The following is a 27,828-nucleotide window of genomic DNA, read 5'->3' as shown; positions in this document are numbered from 1 at the left end:
AAGCCTCCTGCCCTGGCTCCCCTTCAGCCAGGTAATAGTACCTTCTCAATATCAATATCTAGAAAGTCATCGAGTCATCTGTCTCGAGTCTAAGTCAAGTCTCAAGTCATGAATACCAAGTCAAAGTCAAGTCGAGTCTTTTATCAATGTTAGTCAAGCAAGTCTCAAGTCCTCAAATTTGCGACTCGAATCTGACTCGAGTCAAGTCATGTGACTCGAGTCCCCCACCTCTGGTACTCGGATCCATACTGTACATAGGGATGGGACAATATCTCGTATTACTATATATCGCGGTAAAGTACAATCACGGTTATGACACTATGCCACTAATATTTATTATCGTGACCACCGCAATAACCGCGGCTCTCGTCTGTCATCAATGTTTTATTTTCCACTCTAATGAATGTTTTATTCATGTTGCTGACTGAGTTAAAGTGACGCATTTGACTTTGTTTTAGATGCCGTTATTTTGATTTTTGTTTGTGTTGTTTAAAACTATCCTGACAGTTTCTATAAGCTAAACCAGCATTTTGTAATTTTGTTTTCTAAGAAAAAAGTCAAATGTCTTGTGATCGATATGATAAATTAGTTTACATAATTGAAGCGTAATACAGTACCGTTTATATAGTGTTCATCTTTTTAATAATTATCAAGGCAATATCATGTATCGAGGTAATTTTGATCAAGATAATTGTACTATGACATTTTCATATCGGCACAGGCCTAATCGTAAAATAAGCCTCAATATTCGTGATCATGTGATCAGATTTGGAAAAACCTTGAGGATTGCATAGGAATGAATGACTCTCTCATGATAGATACGGGACGTTTCAATGCAGTATTGTTTTAATAGGATAAATTTAGTAAGTGCATAATGAGATTTCTATAATCAGTTTCAACTTTAAAGCTACACTAAGCAATTTTTTTCTGACCACTAGAGGGCGACAGCAACCGCAACACATTTTGTAAACACACACAGCAAAGCTACTGGGCGACAGAAGCCCTTAAGGACAAACTGTGCATAAAGGCTAATGGCTAAAATAAACGTACCTATGGAGAAATATTGCCGTTACCAGTCTCGCTTTGATAGATTTTTCTCCTACTGAAGGTCACATGTCCCACAATGACAAGTGAAGAGGCAGGCAGCAAGTTTACTAGTTGAAAACGTTTACTCGCTCGCTTCATCGATTCGCCATCGAATCTGGCCGAACGTGACAACAAGCTTTAGGAAAGAGGTGAAAACAACACCTCTGTTTGTTTATATCATTACGTCTCACGGGAAATCTCCACGTAGCACACGTTAGTTACAGGATTGGTTACAGGGTCTGAAATCGCTTGCTGCAGCTTTAAATCATTCCATACAAATTCAGAAAAAAGAATTTAAATTCAGTCGTCTGCTGGAACAAATCTCATCACTTTCAATTTGAGTCATTTACACAAACACAAGATCTCAAGTCAAGACTCAAGTCTCAAAGTATTCTCTTCATGTATCAAGTCAAGTCAAAAACCTAAAACTGTACCTCAGGTTTTTTTTGTTTACCACAGGTAGGCATTAACGTTAGCTAAGGGAAGAAGAGTTTGTAAATTGATTGGTCATGATTGATCCAACGCCAATTATGTTAGTTAAGTTAACAGTGAACAGTTGTGTGGTGTACCTGTTTGCGATCCGCCATAAGGCATAAAAGTCAGAGGAGGAGGAGGAGGAGGTGGAGAAGCTGGAGAAGCAGCTACACCACACACCTGTTCACTGTTACCTGTGGTAAAATGAGGTGAACAGACTTTGCTGTGAGGAGCTGGCTGAAGGTTTCGCCTGTTCCTCCTAACTATCCACACATCTCTCTCATCCTCTCTTTCCCTTCACATCTACGGACAGCAGGGAGGCATACAAACAAACCCTGGGGGTTTTGACGCTGATCGAATGCCATCTATAGGCATGTCCTGCAGTTTGTTTTACTGGAGGAGATCAGTTAATGTAACTTTGTAACTTTTACTGGCATAACTCAGTGATTTTCAGTCCTTTGCAGAATTGTAAGTATGATCATTTCAGGGTGTGCCCCTGCAGCAGCAGCAGTTACAGAGCAAGCAGAAAACTCCCATGTCTTCGGTCAAATCTGGAACCATCTGGATTGTGTCTGTTTGATGCAAACATTGAATTAATTGAATTTAAATATACGTACATCTCCCATTTCGACTCTCACTGTGTATACTCTCCAGCAAGCCATCCTCCACGTGAGCTGTGTGCTTGGAACATTTTTTTTTTTTAGCTGTAGGCAGATGGAGTGTGTGGTGTATTTCTGAAAATAAAAACACCTACACACTAATTTTGAAGAAAACTGTTGTAATGGCTTTATCCCATGAAGACTGATAATTGAAATCACTGATGTGCGACGTAAAGGATTACAGTACCCACTTTGTCCTGTAACACTAATCCTGTCTAAACAGACAAATCTTTCATTTCTGTATTCCACCCCTTCCACACACACACACACACACACACACACACAAATGAACATTTTGAAGTTGGAGAAAAAGCTGCAACTGCCCTTACTGCATTTCAAATCACTTTCTGGAGGAAGGAGCTGGTTGTGTAAAAGGGAGTTGTCGCTGATACAGTAGACAGTATAAGAATAAGCTTCTAGTCCATTTATTTTGAGCCTAAAAGGGAAACTTAACATTAATTTTAATCAAACCAGCCACCAACACAGGCCTCAGTCACTACTCACTACTAAGCTGACTAATACATATTCCCTCTAGCAGGCTGCATGAGGCCAAATACACAGGTGACATTCAAAACCCCTTGTGGCTAAGCCTTTTAGACTGTGTTGCAATTATGTTGCGCTAGGTTGCATAATCTCTCTCTCTGTGTCTCACATTTTCTCTTGTTTACCTCCAAAATAGATGATTTAGCTTCACTAAATGTATCACAAACCACCAATGTGTCATATTTAGGCCCGTGAGAAAGTTCCATATAACTCACATACAGCCTATGTTAGTTATAGACACACACACACACACACACACACACACACACTCTCCAGTATTTATTTACTGTCAGAGCTTTAAGCATCAGAGCAGGCTAGCTCTTCATTAGACACTCAGCTGCATAATTAGTCTTTTTAGCAGCCTTTGTTTTGAGAGAGGAGACATTACTGAGGGTGGTGTGTGTGTGTGTGTGTGTGTATCTGTGTGTGTGTGTGTGTGTGTGTGTGTGTGTGTGTGTGAGGGAGGGAGGGAGGCTGTTATCAACTCATTTGAGCAGAAGAGGCTAATTACAGGTCTTTGGATGCCTGGTGTTAACACCATGTGCATAATGGAGGTGGAGGCCACAAAACACACCTGCTCCCATTGCACCTGTGAACGGCGTGTGTGTGTGTGTGTGTGTGTGTGTGTGTGTGTGTGTGTGTGTGTGTGTGTGTGTGCGGGGTACCCAGGTTGTGTCGTTTGCTCTTGGCGTGCTCGTGGATGTGTTTCTTGGCGAAGCAGGCGAAGAACACGCAGTACAGGCAGGAGTGGAGTCTGTTTAGGTGGGCGCCGCACATTTGGCAGATACATGACTTGGCCTGGAGGGGGAGGGGGGAGGGGGGAGGAGGGGGGCGGGATAGAGAGAGGGGGGGATGAGAGAGAGAGAGAGAGAGAGAGAGAGAAAAATGATCATCACCATTGTGTCAACCACACAGCTTTGGCTTCCTGAATTTCACACTGTAGCACCAGTGGAAACACCATCAGTAGCTCTGGTTCCGTTTCAAATGTCGCAAAAAAAAAAAATCAAATGCAAATTAGCTGTGTTTTTATCAGCTGGGTTGAAGCAAACACATCGGCTTCCTGTTGGTGTCAAATATAAACAACACATTGAGTTGGAAAATGCAATGCAAGTCTTTCAAGAAGTCATTACCGTACTGGACATGTTGTTATTGTTCTTTAGTGTTGGTTTCCTTGGTGGGATGTACTGAATGGGGTTTGAATCTGATGGTTTATATTGGCAGTGGAAATGTTTCAGCGCTACAATGGACACCACAGCACAGGGGAGGGAGGGACACACACACACACACACACACAGACACACACACACACACACACACACACACACACAAACCCCCTGGGGCTGCATGATTATAGCTAAAATGATAGTAGAGCTGCAACAATTAATCGATTAGTTGTCAACTATTAAATTAATCGCCAACTATTTTTGATAATCGATTAATCGGTTTGAGTAACTTTTTAAGAAAAAGAAGTCAAAATTCTCTGATTCCAGCTTCTTAAATGTGAATATTTCCTGGTTTCTTTCCTCCTCTATGACAGTAAACTGAATATCTTTGGGTTGTGGACAAAACAAGACATTTGAGGACGTCATCTTGGGCTTTGGGAAACACTGATCCACATTTTTCACCATTTTCTGACATTTTATAGACCAAACAACTAATCGATTAATCGAGAAAATAATCGACAGATTAATCGACAATGAAAATAATCGTTAGTTGCAGCCCTATATTCTATTAGTCTTATTTGCTGCTATTATTTTTGCACATCCCATTAATGCTGGAAATCTACACTTTATTGCACAATTTCAGTCATACATTTTTCTACTTAATATGTGCTGGAATTATCAGTTGTGTTGTTTATATATAGGCCCTGTTTTAAATTCTATATTCTTTTTTATGTCCAATTCTTCTATTACTATTTTTCTGCTGCAACACTCCAATTTCCCAATGGGGATCTTTTCAGTTTCATGTAATATAATCTAATTAGATGTGGAAACCTAAATTGCAATATACGATTTTGCTGCCTATACATTGTGTCATACATTCTGCTTGATAGCCATGTCAAACAGAAGAGAGAGAGAGAGGGAGGCATGACTGTGGATGGAGGGCAGATCAAAGTTCAGTTCAAAAGCATGCAGATGAGAGGAGCTGGCATGCCAATGAGCCAGCATGAATATGAGGTAGAGAAAAGAAATCAGCAATGACTGGGAGAGGAGAGAAGAGAAGAGAAGAGAAGAGAAGAGAAGAGAAGAGAAGAGAAGAGAAGAGAAGAGAAGAGAAGAGAAGAGAAGAGAAGAGAAGAGAAGAGGAGGACATAAGTCAAGAGGAAAAAAGAGAAGCAAAAAGGAGGAGAGAAGACAGAGAGGACTTTCAGGAGACAAAATAAGAAAAGACAGGAAGGAAGGAAAAGCAGAAAAGGAGGAAAGCAGAAGAGAGCAGTCGATACGATGACAGAGAAGAGACGGGAAGAATAGAGCGGACGAGACAAAAGAGAGAGAAGAAAGTGAAAGACTATTTCACTGACAGCGCTGACAGAGACAGACACCTAACCAACATCAAACCCCCGGAGGAGAAGCTTCTACAAAGCTGTCCGAGTCAAGTGTGGCAGCACAAAGAGCTGAGCAAAGCATCTGTGTGACCGCTGTTCTCTGACACTGCTTGATGCTCTTTCTTTTGTTTGCCCTGGTATCACAGTCCTATCCAATTTCTAGATATGAAACTTAGGGTTGGTGCTGAAGTCAAACTTCTGGTAAAAGGAGAGGAGAGAATCCCCAATATCAGAACCAACCGAGCAAAAAATGTATTTATTCCCATAGGCAATAACTCAATTAAACAAGATGTGGTAGCCAAGGGGAGTCTGGGGTAATACATGGACTAGGGGATGTGGAATACAATGGACTAGTGGATGTGAATATTATGATGGCTGCTATAGATGATTTGGATTATTGTCGTTTCTGTTTATTTGATTTGATGTGCTTTATATGTGTCTGTATGTTCTGTGTTGTACCACACATTGCCTCTTGGAGGACATTAAAGTTTTCTAAGTCCAAGAGAAGGGAAGTAGGGGAGAACAACATTTGGAAAAGTCACTCACAATAAGATTCAGTCAATATTAAAAGGAACAAAAGGAGTAGCTAAGAGTTAATGCAGTAAACCTGACAGTCTGTCAGAATGGTGACTGTTAGGTTGCCTGACATTGAAGCATTAGGAGAAAAAGACTCAGCCAATGGCCACTAGTCACAATACCATCATTTTGTAATAATAATTACATAATTTTACAGATACCAGCCTAGGTATAAAAAAATAACATAATTTAATAAAATAAACTAACATAACATGAAATAGCAGTTTCAGTTGTTTAAAATGCAATAATTAGGCTGGATGGCATGGTTGAATTCAATATCACCATAATGTCGATATCGATATATAGCATGATATGGCTCATGGTTAAATAATCAAATTAATGGTCATCCCATTGAACCGAATGGTAATGTTAGGTGTGATGTCAAACAAAACTGAAATTTTCAAATAATATTCCTAGCACACCTCGTTTAGTAAAATTTGCTTGTTATCATCAGTTTAGACAGCAGAAGTGTGTCATGATGATATCTCCATATCACTATCATCACGATATGATTCAACTGAAAGATGATAAACGATAATATTGAATTATCAGCCAGCCCTATATATATATATATATATACAGTATATAGGTAAATTTAATTTTAGATGTTATTCCATGACATAGCCATTCATAGTTCTTTCTCTTTTGAAGAGGGGGAAAATAAACTACCAACAGGATTACCTGTAGGACACGATGCTGACATACAACTTCCCCCACAGCTTTCTTTAATCAATCTTTAATCATCATGATTTCCTGGTAAAATGTATTCATCTGTGTGAAAATAATCAAGTTTTTAGAAAGATTTAAGGTCGATGGGGGTGATCCAACTTCTGACCCTCTTCTTACTTCTACCATTTTACTGGATTAATAACTGGAAGAAGCCTATAGCCTGGAAACATTCACTATGTCACAAGAAAACCGCATTTATCAGAAAGATTAAAAATATGGCCTGACATTTATATATCATAAATTTCATTTTCAGATTCCATTTAATATTTTGGGACTGCCCCCTCCTTCCCAACCCCCTACAAAAACAAACAAAAAACCTCTGTTCTCAAAAAACAAAAAAAAACTATTCCTATTCCTGTCACACGTCCCTTTCCATGCTTAAGTGCTTATATAGCACATTAATTATGAAAAGGCATCAATATGCATCAACCTCTCCTCCTCACACACTCCCAGCGATCAGTGTTGCGGTGTGTGTATGTGTGTGTGTGTATTCTTCTAATTCAAGAGTGCATGGTATTCATGCAGGGATTCGTGTCTACATGACGTTCAGGAGGCTCTCTGGAAACCCTTCATACTCTTCAAACTGGTTCCATACACCGGCCCCTTTAAGGTTTGTCCAGCAAAATATCAGCGTTAACATGCAAAGAGCTTCCAGACAATTGATGGCTACCTGCCAACATTGCTGCTGGAGTGGACAGGCTTACCAGCCACAGCCAAAATTTATCACACACACACAGGTCTGCTGTACAGTAGTAGCTGCACACTAGAATATTGTTGCTATACAAATGCAAGTGCACACACACTCACTTCAGGTGTTATGGACACATTTCCTGCCAATGAGCATGACGAATACCTGATATTTACAATAATTAATGCCAGGCTAGCTAGGAAGGGTTATTTTACAGGCCAAAGCCTTGATACATGTCTCGATTTTTCTTTTTCTATAGGAGAGAAGGTCATGGCAAACTGCACGGTGAAATTTTCCAGTTTAATATATCTAATTTAACATGAATAAATCATCACCACAGTCATTTTGAGACATTAGTATAATTACCATAAACAAACGAGACCATCGGCGAGTATACTGTCCGCCTCTACACTGCGTTTTACATTGTGAGACACTTTTGGGGAAATCTGCTCTATTGCTTCATGGCACAAAAAAATAACCGTTTTTTCCAACACAAATAGAATTTCCTAATAATACAGTTTGTCTCAATGGCAGTTGGTGGAAGGAGTGAAGAGGAGGGATAAGAAGCAACATCCTCTTTATGGCACTTATTTCTTTAAGCAACAGGGTTTATGGGAAATGTGGTCTTAATTTTACCACTAACAATACCACCAACATGAGATAGAGGCTTATCTCCACCGTGGTCTCAGTTGTTTATTGTAATTATACCAAGATATCACAATTGATTTGGTAATTCTATATTGAGGTTTACATGTAGCACCTTCAAGACCTTTTCTGAATCATTAGGATCCACTGGTAAATTCAGTGTATGCCTGACGATCCACAAAGCAGCACTCGTTTCAATAAAATGTCAACTTTTAAAACTGATTCCCACTGCTGACTACCACCAGCCGCAGTGTATTTTGGTGGAAGATGAAGAGGAATAAAAAGGCAAACAAGTTATAAAAATAACTGAAATTTTATTCAAGTGACTGCTGCTTGATGGATCATATATACTGAATTTACAAGTCTAATACAGGTGGTGAAGGTGAAGATCATGCCAGCAGGAGTCTGTGAAGTACACAGATATGAATACAGCCTAGCTTGGAAAGGGCTCGGGCTCCAGTACAATACAATACAATACAACTTTATTAATCTCTGAAGAGCAATCTGACCTCAGCGGACATTGGCCATGTTGTAAATAAGAGACACTTCTCTCGCTGAGGCCTTATGGTCATCCTAACACCCATAGAACACCAAGCGCTCTGTCCCTGTCATATTTCTCCGAGCGCTGGGATCATCATCATATAAGTGAGTGGTGAGCCATCTGCCGGGGGACGTCATGCGAGAAGAGCAGGACGGGGTAATGGGTTGGAAAGTTCCTGGTTAGGAGTGTAAGCGAGGACATTATCGCACCGGGAGCCAAAAGCAACATCATCCGTCTGCTTCAGTGGGACGGCCTGTGCAGGGGGGGGAAAGGTTCACACCCCGGAGTCGGCTTCTAGACAGCTGTATTAAAGGAATATTTCACCAAGTAAGAAGCATCATCCCCAATACATTCCTACAAACCAACTGCAGCATCCCTTAGGTCTTCACAGAGTATTAATGCCTACACCGTTTCCCCTGTATAACTGGTTGACAGTATGCCTCTGGCTGATCTGCCTCTATCTACGCTTTAAATCATATTTCCCCTACTAAGTGAAAGAATCTAGGTTTCATAGTTTATTACCATATTAACCAAGATTGTTATGAATCAGTGTGCTCAAGATAGACAGGACAGAACCATCAGGTACAAATATTATACCCCCCCACTTACATTAATACACAGTTGCCAATGATAATAAATAAACAAATTAGTCAAGAAAAGCCTGTTACCAGGCCTATAGAAGTGCGGTAGAATTTAAATCTCTTTTAATTTCTATCCATAGATACAAGTGAAGCTGCAGCCATCGCTTGCTTCAGTGGTAAAGAGTTGTATCAAACTCCCAAACCCTTCACAACATGCAAAGGGTTTCATTCTAAAACACTATCTTTTTTTGGGAAAATATGTTACCTGATGGTCACTGCTCAATATTACCATGGATTAGGCTATACCAGTAAATCTTAACCATATAGCATTAAATGTTTTTGTAAGCCAAGATCGTAAATGAACTCATAATAATCAAAATAATCCATAGTAAATTATAAAATGGTGCCCAGAAATCACTTTGTAAGAGTCACATTTTCAAAATAGTGGCTCAGTTTGTATCCCAGTTTGTCATTAAACTCTCCAGACCTGCTGTCCTGCACTGACCTGACAACCAGAGAGAACTCACTGTGTCTAAACTTTATGCTGGTTAATATTTTTCTACTGTTGGTAGATGAGCATGGCCCTCAACCCCAATTACCACTCCCCCCTTCCATTAGCAAACACCCTGCTTGGTATGAGGTCAAAAAGAAAAACATTATATCTGAAATCACAAATGCATCAAGAGATAGCACTAGTGATGGGTGGACAAGATTTACACAGGATCACTCATTTACAGTCACACTCCATTACATCAGTTGAGTAGAATATCTTTAAGAGGCATCGATAAAATCCAGTGATACCCAACCCTTGTAGCCAGTGTGCCTGGTTAACCAATACAGTTCACTGCAGTGGAACAAAGGGTGGGGACATACTAGAAGGTTTAGAGAGTGTGCCAGTAAAACGGGAAGGAAATGAAGAATTGTGTGACATTAAAAAAGGCAGAGAGAAAAAAAAAAAAAAGAAGTGTGACAGCAGACTGAGAGAAAATGTCCTCTCTCATTATCTTGTGTCCTGCGTGACGCGTCTGATCCCGGAGGTTTACGTGCCAGCTGAGGATGCATCAGATGGAGACTTGGGAGAATGGTGCATCGCATCGAAATAGTGCTACGGCACCAGTGTGCACCAGTGTGCCTCAACTGATGGGGCGAGGTCCAGCACACGGTCCATCTCAAACTGTAAAGATGCTTTCTTGACAAGTTCGTTCTCTCCAAGACAACTTGGCAAGAACGTTCTCCAAAATGACACAGCTATAGACTTGGTATTCTTGGGTTTGATAATCACCTCAGACTCAAACACACGCGCGTCCTAATTTAACACAAAAAGCCGTAACTACATCACACACACACACACACACACACACACACACACACACACACACACACACACACACACATCTAACAGTTTCCAGAGTAGTAATACAGAGTTAGAGATCATCCATAGCGTGGCAAATATGGACTGAAGTCAGGGCTGCAAGATTAAAGTGAAAATTATCCTGATTAGTTTGCTACATACTGTGATCATGATTTCTAAATTACAGTTTTTCACCTTGATGATCTGGGGAACAAAATTTTACTGCACTTTTTGCATCTCATATCAACATCTTGACTATTTAATAACAACAACAACAGCTGCTGATATGCCCATAGTCTACGATTATCAATGAAATGAAAAATTACAATATATGAATATACATGATTAATTGTGCAGCTGTAACCGAAGTCAAAATCACGCTTAGTGCAACAGCTGGCGGTGCCGGGTGGGAGCCGATCTCAGCTCTGGGAAATATTTTACTAACCTTCTGCTTTCAGACAGCAGCAGTGAGTTTATTATGATCCACCGGCCCGCTTTCACAATCCATTTTACATGCTGCTGTACTGAGCGGATGCAGCAGCACTGGTGCAGGCTGGGAGAAGGCAGCCTGAACACGGATTTGAGGAGAAGTACATCTGCTACAAGATGAAAGGTCAAACCGCACTGACTGACTGATGGATCCAGTCTTTGGTCTTTTTTTTTGTGTTGGCACTCATCTGCAAATGCCCAGCCTGCACTGCCTGATAGTGTGATTACTGGTAAATTAAAAAAAAACAAGGCGGTTAATTGATTAGCCTGTGTGGCCGCAGAAGCTGACATGAAGCCCAAGTCCAGTATCCAGAGACAAGAGAGGTTAGATTAAAACACGCCGCTCTCTCATCAGGTCAAACTACATGCAGCAATTTATCAGTTTAACCATTCCTCGCTAATCAGTATAAAAGGGCTGCAACTAACGATTATTTTCATTGTCGATTAATCTGATTTTTCTTGATAAATCGATTAGTTGTTTGGTCTATAAAATGTCAGAAAATGGTGAAAAATGTGGATCAGTGTTTCCCAAAGCCCAAGATGACGTCCTCAAATGTCTTGTTTTGTCCACAACCCAAAGATATTCAGTTTACTGTCATAGAGGAGGAAAGAAACCAGAAAATATTCACATTTAAGGAATCAGAGAATTTTGACTTATTTTTCTTAAAAAGTTACTCAAACCGATTAATCGATTATCAAAATAGTTGGCGATTGATTTAATAGTTGACAACTAATCGATTAATCGTTGCAGCTCTACTTTTTTTTCCACAGAATTTCAACTTCAATAATTGGCTCACTCATTATTCCTTTATCTTCTTCCATGAAAAGACACCGCAGGAGGCAGTAGCAAGTAGCACGAAAGATGAAGTGTTATTGAAATAACTAAGTGTTGCTTGTTGCACTGGATGCAGAAGTGAGAAGTTCACTCCAACGAACACATCGGAAATTTTGTCCGACGAGATATGGATCATGTTCACTGGTTATTATAGGAAAATGAACCTTCAAAATTTCGGCATGCAGTTTCACGCGACGATTTCTCCCATACAAAACACAAGAAAGAGGGTGGAACCTGCTGGAGGAAAGGTTAGACCAGTAAATAAACGGATGACCTATGACACCGGTGGAAAACATTCACCACCGTCTTTCCGTCACACTCTCAAACGATATAGCCTATACTCACGATCTTCATAAACCCCCGCAGAGAAAACACCTTTGAGAGCGTCTCCACCATTCAGACAGGAAATTGGATGACATTCAAAATAGAATTGGCTGGTTTATGGGTTTCCTGTGAGATGCATGCTTGCATTTCAATGGAAAATTGGGCCGCGATCAAATAGGAATAGAGTGCCACAGGGAGGCGATGTGCAGGGGTGATGTGAGCCTCCACACAGTCTGTTCTCCAGGGGTGGAGGGGAGGCAACCAGGCAATTATGGGATGGGGGGGAGAGAATAAGACCCGGCAAATATTTACACTGTTCATTTCAAATCTACACGCCTCCTGGCCCACCAGCTTGTCCCCGATCCCATGCAAATGACAGGAGACACAGCGGGCCCAGAGGCGCATACGGGCACAGGGTGCATGGAGCCAGGCACGCAGCCAAGCACACACACACACACACACACACACATACTGCAGATGCAGGTACTAGCTGGCGCACACACATACACACACAGGTTTTCTCTCTACAAGTGCCAGACAGCCACAGGTCATGTGAATACTGGAAATCTATGGAATAAACATAATTCAATGGAAGATGGTTACTCCTCCTAGGCAGCAGGCACACATGGAGGACACCAATAAAGTCTGAACCCAATGAGAGGCAGACTGATGCCTAAGGTGCCTAGACGGGGACCATTTCTCTCCCTCTCTCTCTCACAATCACACACACACACACACATCCTGCTATATTACAGTCAAGCTGCTCCTCATATCCCCTTATGATCCTGTCATGCAGTGCAAGGAAAGCAATGATGCATCTCTCTCATTAAGGCCTATAGGGTTACCAGGCATGGGGCTTGGTGTAGGAAAAGACTCATAAGTGCTAAGTTGATTTTAAAGCCATCAAAGCCCCCCGAGCTGGAAATACATCACCGTGTAGTGTGTGTTGGCCTGCGGTCGCCTGGTGAGGGAAGAGGCACTGTGCCAACGCAAACAGATGCACCATCAAACCAGCCATCAACCCTATTAGCTTCTCGTTAGCTTTGAAGCTCGGTTAGCCAGCTAGCTAGGTGATGTGCTAGTAAAAAGACAGAGAGGAGGGGTGTTTTTGCTTCATTTTAGCATGTTTTGAACAACCGTTGGGATTCAAAAAACAGTTCTGGCGATGTCAGGTCTTTAGGTTGGCGTTTAGACAAGAAGACTTGCCAAGGTAAATTCAAGATGCTAGCTTCAAAAAGAAAGAAAATAAGAACATTTTGAAACAGGAGGTCTTTCCCCATGGTTGCCCCTACGTGTGTATGTGAAAATAAAAGGGGGTTTAAGTTCAAAATGAGCTCGATATCAAGCCAAAACTAGCTGCTGAGCCTGGGTGGTCTGTGTGAGGCTGAGGGCAAACAGCAGCCTGGCAATGAGAGTCTCTCTGTGTCGGATGTGTGTGTTGTTCTCTGGAAGGGAGGAGCTGTCAACAGAGGAGAACACACACACACACACACACACACACACACACACACACACACACACACACACACACACACACACACACACACACACACACACAGTCGTAGGATCTGTTTCAAGTGCTTCATTTCTCCCTATCACTCTTTACCTTGCGTTTTCTGGTCTCGGCCGAACCGCTCCATACGAAACACTGATAAATGACCCTCAGGTTCTGTTTCCAGTTATCCACTTTGAAGCTGTTGACATGGGGGCAACCCGCGGGACTCATGGCAGACACAGCATTCGCTTTCCAACTGTCCTATCAGCGACGAAACCTGCTCCGATCCCTCAACGTAGACCCAGTCCAAATGGGATGGCTAGCTCGCCAGGTTCGTTATCCACCGATTGCTCCGATCTGGCTAACTCGACATGTCCCGGTTACGGTACTGGAGACACGCTCGGTGGGAAACATCAAGGCAATTCTTCCAGGAATCCCGTATAACAATCCAATATCACTTGTGCATGTAAATCCACGGTAGGGCCGTATCCGCAGTTCTTCCCTGTTCGTTAAATCGCATGTTAGCTGGCTGGCTACATGTTGTTTAGCATTGGAATTTCAACCGTAGCTTACATAGTGAGCTGCGTCAAGACCCACCTCATTCATAACGGTGGACCAATAGGGAACGAGTGTTGCACTTGATTGACGCGCGCCAAGCTTCCTTTGGCGGTTAAGTCCCGCCTCTACGCATCCGATGCTGCGTCGTGATTGGTGGGATTTCGCTGCAAACCACATCCGCATGTCGGAGGATGTTCATTGGCTGAGGTCTCAATTAGCTCCATCGTACATTACAGCGCCGTGAAGAAGGAAATTCAAATCCACTTGACAGTAAATGTTGCACCGCAGGGGCGGGAAGGTCTCCACAAAGGCATAAAAACCCAGAACAATATTCTTAAACAATTTATTATAACAGATCCACAATCGCAAAGCTCAAGCTCCCAAATAACAGTTTGGTTTCATCTGTTTACTTCACCTCTTGTAATAACAACCTGTCAAAACAATTTACTGTACAGTGCGCTAGCGACCTCTAGTGGATCCGACCTAAAAAAACAAACAAACAAAAAAAAAAAAACAGTGCACCAGATTGTGACTCCTCCATTCTGCTGAGTTTGGTCAAGGGCATGTCTGTGTGTACAGATTTGCTATTTATGATATCTACATTCTAACCAAAAGGAGTGAGAGGGAAACGATCTTTGCAATCTTTACAACTGTAGAATATATCAGATTTATTCCATGTCAGCCATAGATGTATTACCTCATATGTAATGCCCTCTAGTAACGGCCATCATGCAGCAGAACCAAAACAAACAGTGATTATTCACACATATTTTTTGAACAAATAAGTCCAGTTTTTATTATTGTGGTTTCTGTTAATGTAGCAGTGGCGCTCCCACCTGAACATTGATAAATAAAACACTGACAAAATTGTAATCTTTTTTCTTTTCTGTAAGGATCTTTTGTTATCCTCAAGACACTGTGAAGAAAGAATAACCAAATTCATCATCATCATTCCACACATTTAGATTTTCCTTGACCAATGTCCATACGCGATAGAATGTTTATTTGTTTTTCCTCTTTTAAAAAAAGCCAACTCATCCTGGGAGGAGCGTGTCGGTGGCCGCAGCGCTCGCCCCCCGTCCAAGGCCTCTCAGGAGTAACTTGACGTTTTACTACCAACATCGTCCTCCTGCGATCCCATACTCTGAAAAATAGTGTCACACATGGAGAGCATTACCGGTCAGAAAACAGAGGGCCAACCAGGCAAGGATGGGTCAAAAACCCATTCCAACTGTGCTGATTATTCCCATTAAGAACAGCAAAGCCAAATCTTAAAAATTGAATTAATTGCTCTTATATCTATTGTCGTTAAACATGAAAACAGAAAGCTACATTTTTCTTGCTTTTTCACGTTTTTGATTCTTATGTACACTACTTTGAAGGGAACTTTTCAGACAAAACGCATACATTAGTACCAACTTTATAAAACCTTTACACCCAAAAGAGCATTTCTTTAAAACTGTGATTAGGGGTAATTCAGTCTTGCCGACAGCAGCTGGTTAGTGGCTGGAGTAGCTGCATCACATTGTACCCATAATCAAAATAAAAACGCCTCTTGGGTATAATTACTTTATTTGCCACATTCACATTCATTAGTTTAATCTAGTCTTGTGATGTTTTTCAGACCTGTTAACACATTCTACCAAATATAAATACACTTCGCTACCATAAACTGAAATAAGATAAAGCTTGAACTGCAGTGCATGGTGCGCACTGTGACGCTGACGAGGGAAAATGTGTCATTAAGTTTCCACAGGTCGATATGCATCAATGCAAACATGCAGAAAAGCAAGTCCTAACATCATAATAGAGACAATGAACGTTTATACAATAGATGATAATAGTAAACATTGCCCCACCTTTTGCACAAATTGTGGGTTTACTGTGATTTCTTGATCCATAGACTTTAGCTTCTCATCCAGCTCTATACACTTCAACATCTGAAGAAAGAAGAACATAATTACTTCATCAGAAGGATTTGCTTCCTGAATACATTAGAGGGATTTCATTAACATGAGGATGGGATCATCCTGAATTCATGCAAAGTGAGACGTGACTGAGAGCGGAGCCGAACATCCTCCTCACCTCTTGGTCAATTTTGTGGAGCATTGCTGGGTTGTTGTATTTTTCGGGGTTGTCGTGGAAACAGACCATGCCATCCTTTTGGTTGATGCTGGCGTAGATCTCACCATCTTCAATCTGCTCAGGAGAACAAGGAGGAGCATGAGGAAAATAAAGCAAACAAAATCTGGTTCCTATTAGTGCTGACCAACGCTAATCAATCATTTGTCAGTTGCTGTAGTGTCAATTTAGCAATTTTACACTGTGTCTGCGGCCTGATGCAGTAAAATAACAGACGGGAACATAAAACTGGTGTGAATACAGAACACAGATATAATGCCCCCTGTATGGATTATTATTCTCCTTGTATGGTTAACAGATAGAGAAAGGATATCTGCAAATTTCAGAAAGCCAAATTTAAGACTTTTTAGGACCATTGTAATTCTACCTGGAATTGAATTTAAGACTAATTTAAAAAACAAAATAAAGAAACAAAGCTGGCATAACCAGCTAAAGATAGCTAATGAATGTTCTGAAACTATAAATGGGCTGTATAAGAAAAAGGACAATAGGAGATTAATTATTAAGGGACATGAAGTCCAATTGTGTTTAGTAAAGCAGATATAATGTATATTTCCAATCAACAACCAATCCTGTTGTGTATGAATTTAAGAGTGGAATAAGAATAAGACCTCCAACAGCTGAATTTAAGATATTTTATTACATTTTAAGCCTAAAATTTAGATAATTTATTTGAAGACTTGTTCAGATCTTCAAATGGACCTATGGATACTCTGAGAGATTGTTTTGCATCAGCAATAATCATCAAGAGAAACACAGAGTTATATCAAATCATTACATGTTGTTTCCTCTTATATGTAGAATATCACTGTGTGTTGAGGACAAGCGAGCCTTGTTTATCGTGCTCGACTCACCATGTGTAAGACGTATTTCTCTGCCTCCTGGGGGCCTGACAGCTGCACTCGACTCGCCATGTCTTGCAAGGACAGCGTCAGGAAGGTCTGCAGAGGGCGCAGGAGACGGAACAGATCAGGAGAGATTAGACCAAAAGATACACCAACATTTTGATATAAGTGTGTGATCACTCCTGCAGTTCATTCTCTTTGGTGGGAATCCATAGTGGAGAAGCTTGCTTTGTTGCATTTTTGTATTTGGTTTGTTTAGATTCACATAATTGCAAGGTAAATTATAGGCGAACCAGAGTTTGTAAACAAAAGTCACATGACTCACGAGGGGCTTCTTATTGGACAGAGTTTTGGTAACCTGTCATCCTGCCAGGTTAGAGGTTTTGGCGGCGGTGGGGAGTCAAAACAAATCTGATTCCAGTCCCTGTAACTTTAGCTAAGCATGATGGACTTGTCTGTGGCCGTCATTTTCTATCTCTAGTGTTCATACCAGTTAGGAACACATGAAGAAATACCTGATAATGAGCATCAGTCCAGACTGCATTTTGTTATGCTCGGCTTTCCAAACATGAGGAAATGCTGGCTATCAGATGTCAACATGTCAACATCTACCTTCAATCAATCAACCGTTGTGCTTTGAGATAGTTTCCTGTAGTTGGTTTGATTACATTCTCATTCCTAAAGTAAAGTGAATTTACACAAATGCACTTTACCCCCTGACCCTGCACCATGATCATGACCCTAACCCGCTGCAGCACCTAGCTTACCTGTATGTTGAAATGTTACACTGTCATTCCTGTTTTGTGGTTTATGTATGTTCTTTGATGTCTTAAATGTTATCGTTGTTAAATGTCTGAATGCTCTTACATGCGAGGCAAATTCCCGTAAAAGGCTAAATAAAAACAATCTATAAAAACAAGTCTTGCTGTGGTTATTTGGTGCCACCCGAGTTCAAATGGCATTGTTCTAACTTGGCCAAATGAGGAATGGAGGAAACACTCCAGAGTTAGCCAGACCGCTGCAAACAGCCGCTCGGTGTGACGCCCATTGGCTGAAACCCATGAGGAATCACAGCAGAGAGGAAGCTCTGAGAAACAGGAATATATGTACTAGGAATTTAAGCCTATGCTACTGTTACACGCATTGTCATTCCCTCAGGATAGGAGTGTCAGTTAATTGCTTAAAATTTAACTGAATAAATAAATGAAGAGATGTATTAAGTGCATGAAATATGCATAGCGGACTATCTCAAACGCACACGCTTCCACACACAGAGACGTGCACACACTCTTGTTAGCCTCTGGGCGTTCTTGTAGAGTGAGAGAAGCTGTTTGACCCAGCCCGTGTTGTTGCATCACACACACACGTTTGTATTACTATACTAGTGAGGACCTTGCATTGACTACATTCAATCGCTATTCCCTTAACCCTTACCCCAATCTAAACCTAATCCTAATTGTAATCTCAACCCTAAATCGAAGTCCGAACCCTAAACTATCCCCGTAAAGAAGTGAGGACCAACCAAAATGTCCCCCCTTTGGAGAATTTTCCTTCATATATTTCCATCCCTGTGAGGACATTTGGTCCTCGTTAGTATAGAAATACAAGAACACACACACACACACACACACACACACCTTTGTTAGCCTCTGGATGTTCTTCTTGTAGAGAGAGGAGAGGCACTGCTTGACCAGGCCTGTGTTGTTGTCTCGTGTGAAGGTCTCGCTGTGTTTGTTGACCAGGCTGCGCAGCTCGGCGGGGTTGTTGGTGGTGTAGACCTGGGCTAGCTCGTGGTACGCGTTGCTCAGGGGCTGAGGGCGGCAGAAAGGAAATCAATCAATGGCAAGAGAAAGGAAACAGCTGCATGCGTAGATGTTTAGTGGCCTTTATCATGCGTTCACACTGGGAGCAATATGATCAATAAGTCACTGGAGGTCCATTCATTATCTAAAGAGCAGAGCAACCGGGGAAACACAAAAAAAAAAAGTTGTCCAAGGCTGAACTTTTCCCGGTCGTCGGCCATAAACAGCCAATCATATTCTGCGCTTCCTTGTTTCCCTACTGATGTGATTTAGCTTTAATCAACAATAGTTCTGCAAGAGCAAAATGGATGATGCATTGATCGCAGCCGTTCAAAGTGTCCCAGTTCTGCTACAACCTTTTCTACAACTTCTATTTGAAAGACGACAGGAATAAAAACGTCTCAAAAACGATGCTTGGAGAACGGTTGCATCCAACGCTGGGGTCGATGATGGTGAGCTCTGAAGTCATGTTTTTATGTTTATTTCTGTAATGTTAACACAGCCTATCAAACAGACTTATGACCTTATATTGAATTAAGAAAATCACTGTCAGAATATACAGAACTGTATAAATGCATATTTATGGCCAAAACTTTGTATCTGCATGGAAAGCTACATAGCAGCAGACAGAGCCTCTGGCACCGCCCACAATCAGTCACAAGAGAGTGAACCATGTTGCTCGCAGTGTGTACAAGCAGTGTGTTAGTTGTTTCACCATTCCAATCCAGTTACACCCATTCACACCCAGGAGCTGTTCAGTACGACCTACTATTCAGAGTCTGAGCTTAACCAGGTTATTCTAACCCAGTTATGACGTTAACCCACTGTACAGCCCTACTTCTATTCATTCCACCCATTCATTTATCTATCTATCCCTCCGTCTATACATACCTTGATGAACCTCCCTACTATCTGTGAGGTGTATTTGGGCAGCTGCTGCACTTTGCCGTGGAGGATGAGTGAGACCAGGATGTACTTCTTATAGGCTTCCAACATGATGTGGCTCACCGCCATGGCTGGAGTGGTTATTGCCTGGTAGGGGAGAACGAAAAACATCTGGTCATCACTCACTTATGCCGGAGAAAGAGTAGATGGATTAAAGTGAATTCAGGGCATCATACATGACTACAGAGCAAATTCTGCAGAAATGAATGGTCATATTTAGGGATGCAACTAAGGATTATTGTCATTATCAATCTACCAACCTATTGATTATTTTTTCAATTAGTCTATAAAATGTAAAAAAAAATGACACATGGCCATCACAAGTTACCAGAGCCCAAACTGATGTCTTAAAATTGCTTACTTAGTCCGACTGGCAGCCAAAATAAAACCCTAAATTATTCATTTTAGCATTATATGATGGAGAAAACAGAGAAATGCAAGTATATTTTAGCATTTGTAAAGCTGTAACCAGCAAATGTTAGGTATTTTTACTTGGTAAATGACTAAAGCGGTTAATCGATTATCAAAATTATAATCGACTTTGTCCTTTTGTTATGAGTTCACAGGCAGGTTTCTCCAAAACAGATATAAGTACCTGTTCGTAAAAATACAGTGCTCTTTCGAAGTTTTTGAGGCCCGTGTAGATCATGCCACCATAGTAGTAGTAACATAAAAAGTGCTTTGCGTCGTAGGCTCCGTTCTCCTTACAGATGTCCATCATGTCCAGCTCCAAGAAGGGCAGGGCGGGCTTGAAGCACTTCGCTAACAAGCACAGCTGCAGGGGGAAACAGGTGTAAAAAAAAGACTGACAGGGTTATACACTGAATGCTGCTCCAGTTGTCTTACTGTAAAGGATGGAGTCAACCCACCGCTCTGACTAAGCCTGCGTTTGAATTATTCAACACATGCCTTAAACAGAATATTCAACAAGTATGCATTTGGGAGAATGAGGAGAAGGAAGGGAACGAAGGGAACAGGGAGAACGTAGCTCTTGATTATAAATAAACTGCACAGCATACAAAACAAATAACAATAAATCACATTTAGCAGCAAAAATGTAAAGTGTGAGTAAAATCAGAAGGTGAGCGGTTGACTCACCTGACACAGGTCTGCATGAACTGAGGTAAGTTGGTTTGTGTTCATCTGCATTTTGTCTATTGCCTGTTTTAGGACGACGACACCCCTCAATGGCTGCGCAGGAGAGAGAAACAGTGAATTGTCGAGCTTCAGCTTGCGGCCGCTCCGTAGATCCAAACACACTGAAAACTGCCGAGGCTTGTGCCACACTTTAAAATGCATTAAAATATTTAGATCGAGAGGGGGAAAAGGCAACATGCAGAGGCAACCATGCTACTCTTGGTCGCTGAGATGCAGTGCGGTACTAGGGATGGGATGGGATGAGTCATTTGGGCCTCGTCCTGCGGCGGAAATATAACAGCGCTCCGACCCATTCTACATACACACACACACACACACACTATACTCCACTTTGCAGGTTGGCCTTCTGCTAGAGGCTGGAGGTACGTGACTCAAAAACCAAAGAACAGGACAAGATGCAAAAGGTTAAACAAATTGCAAAAACTGGGAAAATAGCCAGCGCTCTCTCTCAGGAAAAAATAAAAGAAACTCAGATTTCAGTAGTTTGGTTGATTTAGTTTTCATCAGCAGTCATAGCACTGCAGGCTATTGTCAGTGAAGGGTAAAATGATTAGCCTAAGTACAGATTGTGTTTTTACAAGCATCCCAAAAAGTATCATGCGTACAGATGTAGCCATTGTAGAAAATCCATTTTTTACTGCACGCTTGCTGAACTACTCCTGCACTTTGGCTCCGTCCCCAGAAGAAGAATTATGTGAATATAAAAAAATTAAGAACTGCTAATTTGGTTCAACATTCAAGAAAGAACAGTCTAAAAGTACTAACGCAGGATAAATGCGTGAAGGGAGACGGCTACAATAGCTACCACTGTATTTGGAGTTTTCTGAATAGATGTGTGACTCTGAATGGAAGCTCTGTTGTGATATTTTGTTGGACATTTCGCTCCTGTCTGACCAGTCTTACCTGTTTCCGTTCTACAAGGGCATTTGTCAACTGGTGGCAGAGACCAGCAACTGTGAGAGGAGAGAGAAGGGAAGGAAAAAGGTTAACTGAACTTATACCATTGATTTATTCATTGATTAATTGGTTGGTTGACTTTATTTCAGCCTCATGCACTTGACAATGCAGTTTATGTTTAACAAACATATTCCTAAACAAACTCAGGTATCATACAAGCCATTTTACCCCAAGCTTCACAGATAAAGTCTGCCACACAGAATCCACCTTTTTACCAAACATACCACACGTTTTTCATCTAACATAAAGGAATTAGCAGAAATGGAAGTCATTTTGCAACACCAAACAGTAATATACTTGACTACTACTTAACTGTCCACAATAGAGATCTTTGGCTCCTGGACATATGCTGTTTTTAACAAGGCAGTATGATCTTTATTTTTGGTTGAAGCCAAATATGAACATACCATTTTTCCTCATAAATAAGAACAAATCTCAATCTTAAGTTCCTGTATATCAAACCATTGTCTCTTTTGGTAAATTAATTTTAAACTAGTCACAAAGAAATAACTTCGCTGGTCCATGGACAGTCGATAGAGTTTTCCCAAATAACTTTCAGTGAGTCGGGCATAATTACAAGCATATTGCAAAAACAAAACATTTCACATATGTTTCTAGTACCTTTATAAAAGAGGAAAGTAGTACTATGTATGATGCAAAGCTAGTAGCACAAAGTAGGCTACATAACTGCAATGCTACGATAGACACCACAGGTCCAAAGGTTTTAGCAAAGACTGAGAAACAGCCTTCAAGGTACTTTGTTGACCAGGAAATATAAACAAAGTGACAGACACATAACAGAAACTGTGTACATTTGATACTGGGTAACAATATCCCTTGTTTCAGAAGACTGAAACCTGTTCACCTTCACTTTGATATGTTGTGCAATGGAAAAACAATCAGTGAGTTATTGAAGGAGCGAGAGGTTTGGTTAGCCAGGACTTACAAGTGTCTGTTGCATATCTGATGTGCTCTCCATTGCAGGTACTGATGAAGAGCTGAACTTGGGAGAAGAGCGTCTCAAAGTCAGGGATGTTTGGCATGGAGAACTTCACAAATCTGTGGAAAGAGAAGGAGGTTAACAAAAAGAAAAAAACCTCTCCAGTGAAACAAGGAGGCTGTGATACAGGCCTAAAGACTCAACTGGTAACGACCCAAACACTTTGGCATGTGGGCTGAAAATACATCATTAGATGGTTTATGTTTAGTCCATTTCTGCATGCAAATGACAAAAACGGTGCAGATCTTTAGTGAACGACAGTAATGGAAAAGCATCAGTCAAAACACTGACCCACTCAATCCATCTGAGGTTTGAAACACAGAAGTGAATTAGTAACATTCAGTGTAGTCATGGGTAACGGTTGTGTTTTTTCTCACTTCACGTATGGGTTTTATCACTGTGCAACTAGACTCAACTACTTACAATTATTTTCATAACTGGCTATAATGCCTTGCAGCGTGGGCACTGACCATTTGAATTTACTGTCATGCACCAAAATAATAAAGAAATAACAATTTTCCAAGCTACAACTGTAGGTTACTTCTTGGCTACACTTGGTTAGCTGTGCAAGCGACAGGCAGCTAATAATTTAACAAAAATATTTCTAACAATAATGTTGCACTCTTTACAAAAAATGAGATCTATGTGAAAAGTGAAATTGCAAAAAAATTGGAGTGTTGGTATAATTTATCATGTTCCCCTGAAAACAGACCAAACTGTGACACCCCCAAGTAAGTTTAGTGCTTCATTCCAGCCTCATTAACAAAAATCTTTTGTTCTCAGTAGCTTTCTCTACTTTATTCTTCACAGAAAGCATAATATGACCTTCAACAGACGCAACAGTGACAGAAAGGAGGTTCTTTAAGTCATGGCCCAGTTATGAAAGAACGGGGCCGCAGGCAGGAAGGAGAGAAGAGGAGCGGAACGAAGGATGGAGCGGAGGGAAAGCAAGAGAACCGAGGAGAACAACACCGGGTTCTCCAACAGGTGAAGACCCAACACCAAGACAGGTGCAGACTTCACAAGGAACCCGCGATGAGTTCCTGGTAAGGCCGGGCAATGATTCATTACTATCATTTATCATCTTTTAGTGGAATCATATTTTGATGATATGGTGATTTTGTGATATCGTGATGCACAATTCTGCTGTCTAAACTGATGATAACAAGCAAATTTTATTTAAAAACTCTGGCAAAATTAGGTATGGTAGGAATATGATTTGAAAATTTCTGTTTTGTTTGACATCACACCTAAGATTACCATTCGGTTCAATGGGATGAACATTTATTTGATTATTTAACAGGATTTTGCTATATTGTGATATATATCGATATCAAAATAAATCTTTGTGATTATTGTGATATTGATTTAAACCATATCGCCCAGCCCTAGTTCCTGGGGCTGATACTGGACTGTTGGTAACCCCGGGCCAGTTTAGGATCGAAGCGGGCTACTCACAGCACAGCCAGCACGCCCAGGGAGTGCTCCTGGATGTCCAAGGCCCCCAGCACCGTGTCCAGGTGGGACAGATTTTTGGCCAGCAGCTCCCCGCTCTTGTTGATCAACTCACACAGCTGAGTCATCTGGCCTGGGGGGGCGGGAGAGACAAACAGAGACAAATAAACCCACTGTGGACCTCCTTGGATGCTGTTTAGACCTTTGGAAGAAGGCCACAGATATCTTGAAATGTCTAGACCAGACTATGCAGACTAGGGCCTAGTCCTTGAGGCAGATTAAATTTAAATAATCACTATTTTTAGGCAGCCCTAAATCTTATTTATTTAATTATGCTTGGATTTGCTGCCATAATGTTCACGGCACACAAACATAGGCTTATTGCATGCTGTAGCTCACCCAAAAGACACACTGACTGTGTTGCACAAAGATGTGACTGAATCACAGCATCCAAAATTAGCACTGTTATTACAACAACCACTACTTATTGTTCATGTTGTTGGGTTATATGAATAAAAAACCCAAAACAGGAGAGGGCAATATCATTGTAGTATGTTGCAGGCATTTTCCTAATTGTTTTACTGATCAAATGTGTAATAAAATAACGTCGCTCTCACCAACGAGAGCCTGGTGACTATTCTTTACACTGGTGTAACACAAACTGACTTACAAAATTGTTTAGGACCATCGTGCTGTGGCTGACTACTGTAAAATAAATCGGCCGGTCAAGTGTCCTGTCAAGGCCTTGCAAAGGAGGCAATGCATGTAGGTTGACAGATATGACTTTGGACCAATAATATTCGCAAATCCAGCGCTCCAGCCAATCGTGTGCCGTCAGGGCGGGACTACCGGTAGGCAGTCCCCAGAAATTATTTTCTAGATCAAAAACAAAAAGTATGATTTTAACATATTTTCTGGGTAGCTACATGGTCCGAGGCTATCCTTGGCGTCCCTGTGTACTAACGCATCCTTTGGGAATACTTTAAAGAAGTCTCGCTGCCCGAAAAATACATTTTAGCGGTGTGTTTACATGATAAAGCAAAAAGAAGCCTCTGTTCAGTTTGGCTGCCTAGCTATCGGCAAGGCATTGGTTAGCATATGCTAGCTACCTAGCTAATAGTTCCAACTCAAATGAGTTTAGCACGCGTACCTTGAGCGGAGAGCTGCCGCACATTGTTCACAAACTGCTCCAAGGCTGAAGCCATTATTTCCTGGGTCCAAAGTGGAGGTAATTCACACTGTTTTTCATTCAAACGTCAGAAACAACTCCGTCCGGACTGAGATAGGGGGCCACACAGCCGCCACTGAGGTGAAGGTATCGCGAGATTGTAAGAACGGAACAGACTGCAACGAGATTTACGATCCGATCATTAGATTCTTAAAGACACAGACACACGATTGATTGATATTGATTGTACTAACGTTACTCAAATAACTTTCTCGTTTCACTTACCCTCTTGTTTCTCTATTAAGAAAGCGTAATTTACTTTGCCAGCATTTTATGTTGAAGGACCACAGCGGGGTGTTTCGGACCACACTGTCATTTCAGTTCAGCGCAATCTAAACCAACTGCCGCTTTAAGAATAAATAAATACAGGAACTGACGTTAGCGCTTCCGGGTTTTCAGCAAAGATGTTATAAAATCTAAGAAGTCATGTCTAACTGAAGTCTTCAATCATAAGACTAAAGACTGAAATCATCTGAGTAACACATACACACACACACACACACACACACACTATCACGGGAGATAAACAGGACTCAAGATGAGACAGTTACTGTTTTGTATTTTCCCAAAATTTACAATCATTGTGACTTATTGACAGAGGTGCATGATACTATTTTTGCAGACCAAATAAGTTATAAGCATAAGTTATAGCCCATATAATTTTGAGAATTTGCCAAATACAACAGGCTGACGAATTGGGTTTATTTCTTGGCATTGACAATTTTGGTAATGCTCCTTTAATTTACAGATAATTATGAGGAAAAACTAATCTTTACATTGTTGGTTCTTTGAGATATCTGTAACCTCAGGGTTGATCTCATTACAAGGTATCCTGGCATCTAATTTTAATTAATTAGCTGATAAACATAATTTCAACACTATCAATCCACATAGGCTACTCGTTCCTTGGTATGGCTTGAGTCATTATTTTTCCTTACATGAAGCCATTCCATCTAATTTCTCAGAGGTCTGCTTTTAGAAACCCGGTGTTATGGTGTAACCCTGTGTCAGTTGAGGAAATGTCATAATGTGAACCTGTGTCTTCTTCTGAGTCTCTGTGGTTTTCTTTCCGATAAGAAGATTGGTTCATCTGCCTCAAAACCATAACCATATTTTCAGATGTCATCTTTGATAATAGCTATGTATAACATAGTTCATATTCTTATATTATGATATCTATGTTGGACCAATAATATGAGATTGATGAGATTTTATTTTTGCATTTATTAGATAGGTCACAGGAGGGAGAGACAGGAAGGGCCGGGGGAGGGAGGGAGGGGAATGACATGTGGCGAAAGTCCCAGGCCAGATTTGACCACAGATACAAAGTTACATGACTTGAGCCACCAGGATGCCCCCTCTTTATACAATTAGACACCTACTCATAAATCCGGTCCTACACTTGATCTTGTAATGAGGTTTGGCCTTACTGTAAACAGTGTCGACTCAAGGGACTCCTTTGTTTCCGATCATCATGCACTTGTTTTTGGCATTCCTTGTTTTTCTCTTATCAATATCTGTCCTCTATGATTGACTCTCCTACTGCAAGTAAATTTGAAACTGTTTTTACTCAACTGTGTTCAAACTCCATTACAGAAAGTCTAGTTGAGAATTTCAACATCCTTTACTCGGCTGTGATAGATACAGTCGCTCCTCTTAAAACTAAAAACAGACAAACTTTCAACTTTTGACCATTAAAATTTTAAAGACAGTTAAATACCAAAGGTGATTGTGCATTTTCACTGTAAATAACCCTAAACTATGGAACAACTTGTATGAGCATATACGATCAGCAAACTCTGTATATTCTTTTAAGACACAACTGAAAACTCATACTTTTGCTACTGTTTGCACTATGCTACATTATTATTGTTGATTTGATTTGGCCTTAACAAGCCAACACTCAACTGTTGAGTGAATTAGCACAGTGGTTCTCAACATGGGTTCTGGGGACCACCAGGGGTCCTTGAGGGAGTTCCAGGGGGTCCCCAGCAAATTGATGAATTGTTAAACTTCACCATTAATTCATTTACAAGAAGTTAACACAATTAGAGAATGTAGAAGAATGACTTTTTTGATCATAGTTTTTCTGTTATCTCTCTACGTACGATACAGATAGTCATGGAATTCTGGACAAAATCATATCTAATAATACAAATATTATCAGATTTGGGTTT

General features: G+C 40.9%; 2 protein-coding genes across 2 annotated transcripts in view; both read right to left on the bottom strand.

Annotated features, from left to right (window-relative positions):
* usp22 (ubiquitin specific peptidase 22) overlaps nt 1-14,063 on the bottom strand; it is a 35,571-nt gene extending 21,508 nt beyond the window's left edge. Inside the window, exons 1-2 of the mRNA XM_071530056.1 lie at nt 13,673-14,063; nt 3,428-3,560 (exon numbers count right to left, since the gene is read on the bottom strand). Coding sequence (XP_071386157.1) covers nt 3,428-3,560; nt 13,673-13,792 — 253 coding nt within the window. The 5' untranslated portion in view covers nt 13,793-14,063. The remainder of the gene's footprint in view (nt 1-3,427; nt 3,561-13,672) is intronic.
* A 404-nt stretch (nt 14,064-14,467) lies between these two features.
* cops3 (COP9 signalosome subunit 3) lies at nt 14,468-25,980 on the bottom strand. Its single transcript, XM_071530057.1, has 13 exons — nt 25,877-25,980; nt 25,574-25,767; nt 24,427-24,556; nt 22,915-23,027; nt 21,915-21,964; nt 20,952-21,044; nt 20,449-20,628; nt 19,800-19,940; nt 18,744-18,917; nt 17,116-17,202; nt 16,205-16,318; nt 15,979-16,059; nt 14,468-15,263 (listed from the first exon to the last, which is right to left on the bottom strand). Exons 2-13 carry the CDS (start codon nt 25,626-25,628, stop codon nt 15,210-15,212), a joined length of 1,272 nt encoding a protein of 423 aa, XP_071386158.1. The 5' UTR covers nt 25,629-25,767; nt 25,877-25,980; the 3' UTR covers nt 14,468-15,209.
* Nucleotides 25,981-27,828: the final 1,848 nt, after the last annotated feature.

Source organism: Centroberyx affinis, unplaced genomic scaffold (assembly GCF_046629955.1).
Source record: "Centroberyx affinis isolate AG114_WGS23_722 - 3 ecotype Tasmania unplaced genomic scaffold, CSIRO-AGI_Caff_v1 ptg001874l_1, whole genome shotgun sequence".
Lineage (NCBI taxonomy): Eukaryota > Metazoa > Chordata > Actinopteri > Beryciformes > Berycidae > Centroberyx > Centroberyx affinis.
This window is presented reverse-complemented; position numbering and strand designations above follow the sequence as displayed.

Coding starts and splice junctions, on each gene's coding strand:
- cops3 (XM_071530057.1), bottom strand. CDS start 25,628: ATGGCTTCAGCCTTGGAGCAGTTTGTGAACAATGTGCGGCAGCTCTCC. Junction 20,629..20,951: donor TTCATGCAGACCTGTGTCAG/GTGAGTCAACCG, acceptor TTCCCCCTGCAG/CTGTGCTTGTTAGCGAAGTG. Junction 18,918..19,799: donor TAGTAGGGAGGTTCATCAAG/GTATGTATAGAC, acceptor TGCCGCCCTCAG/CCCCTGAGCAACGCGTACCA.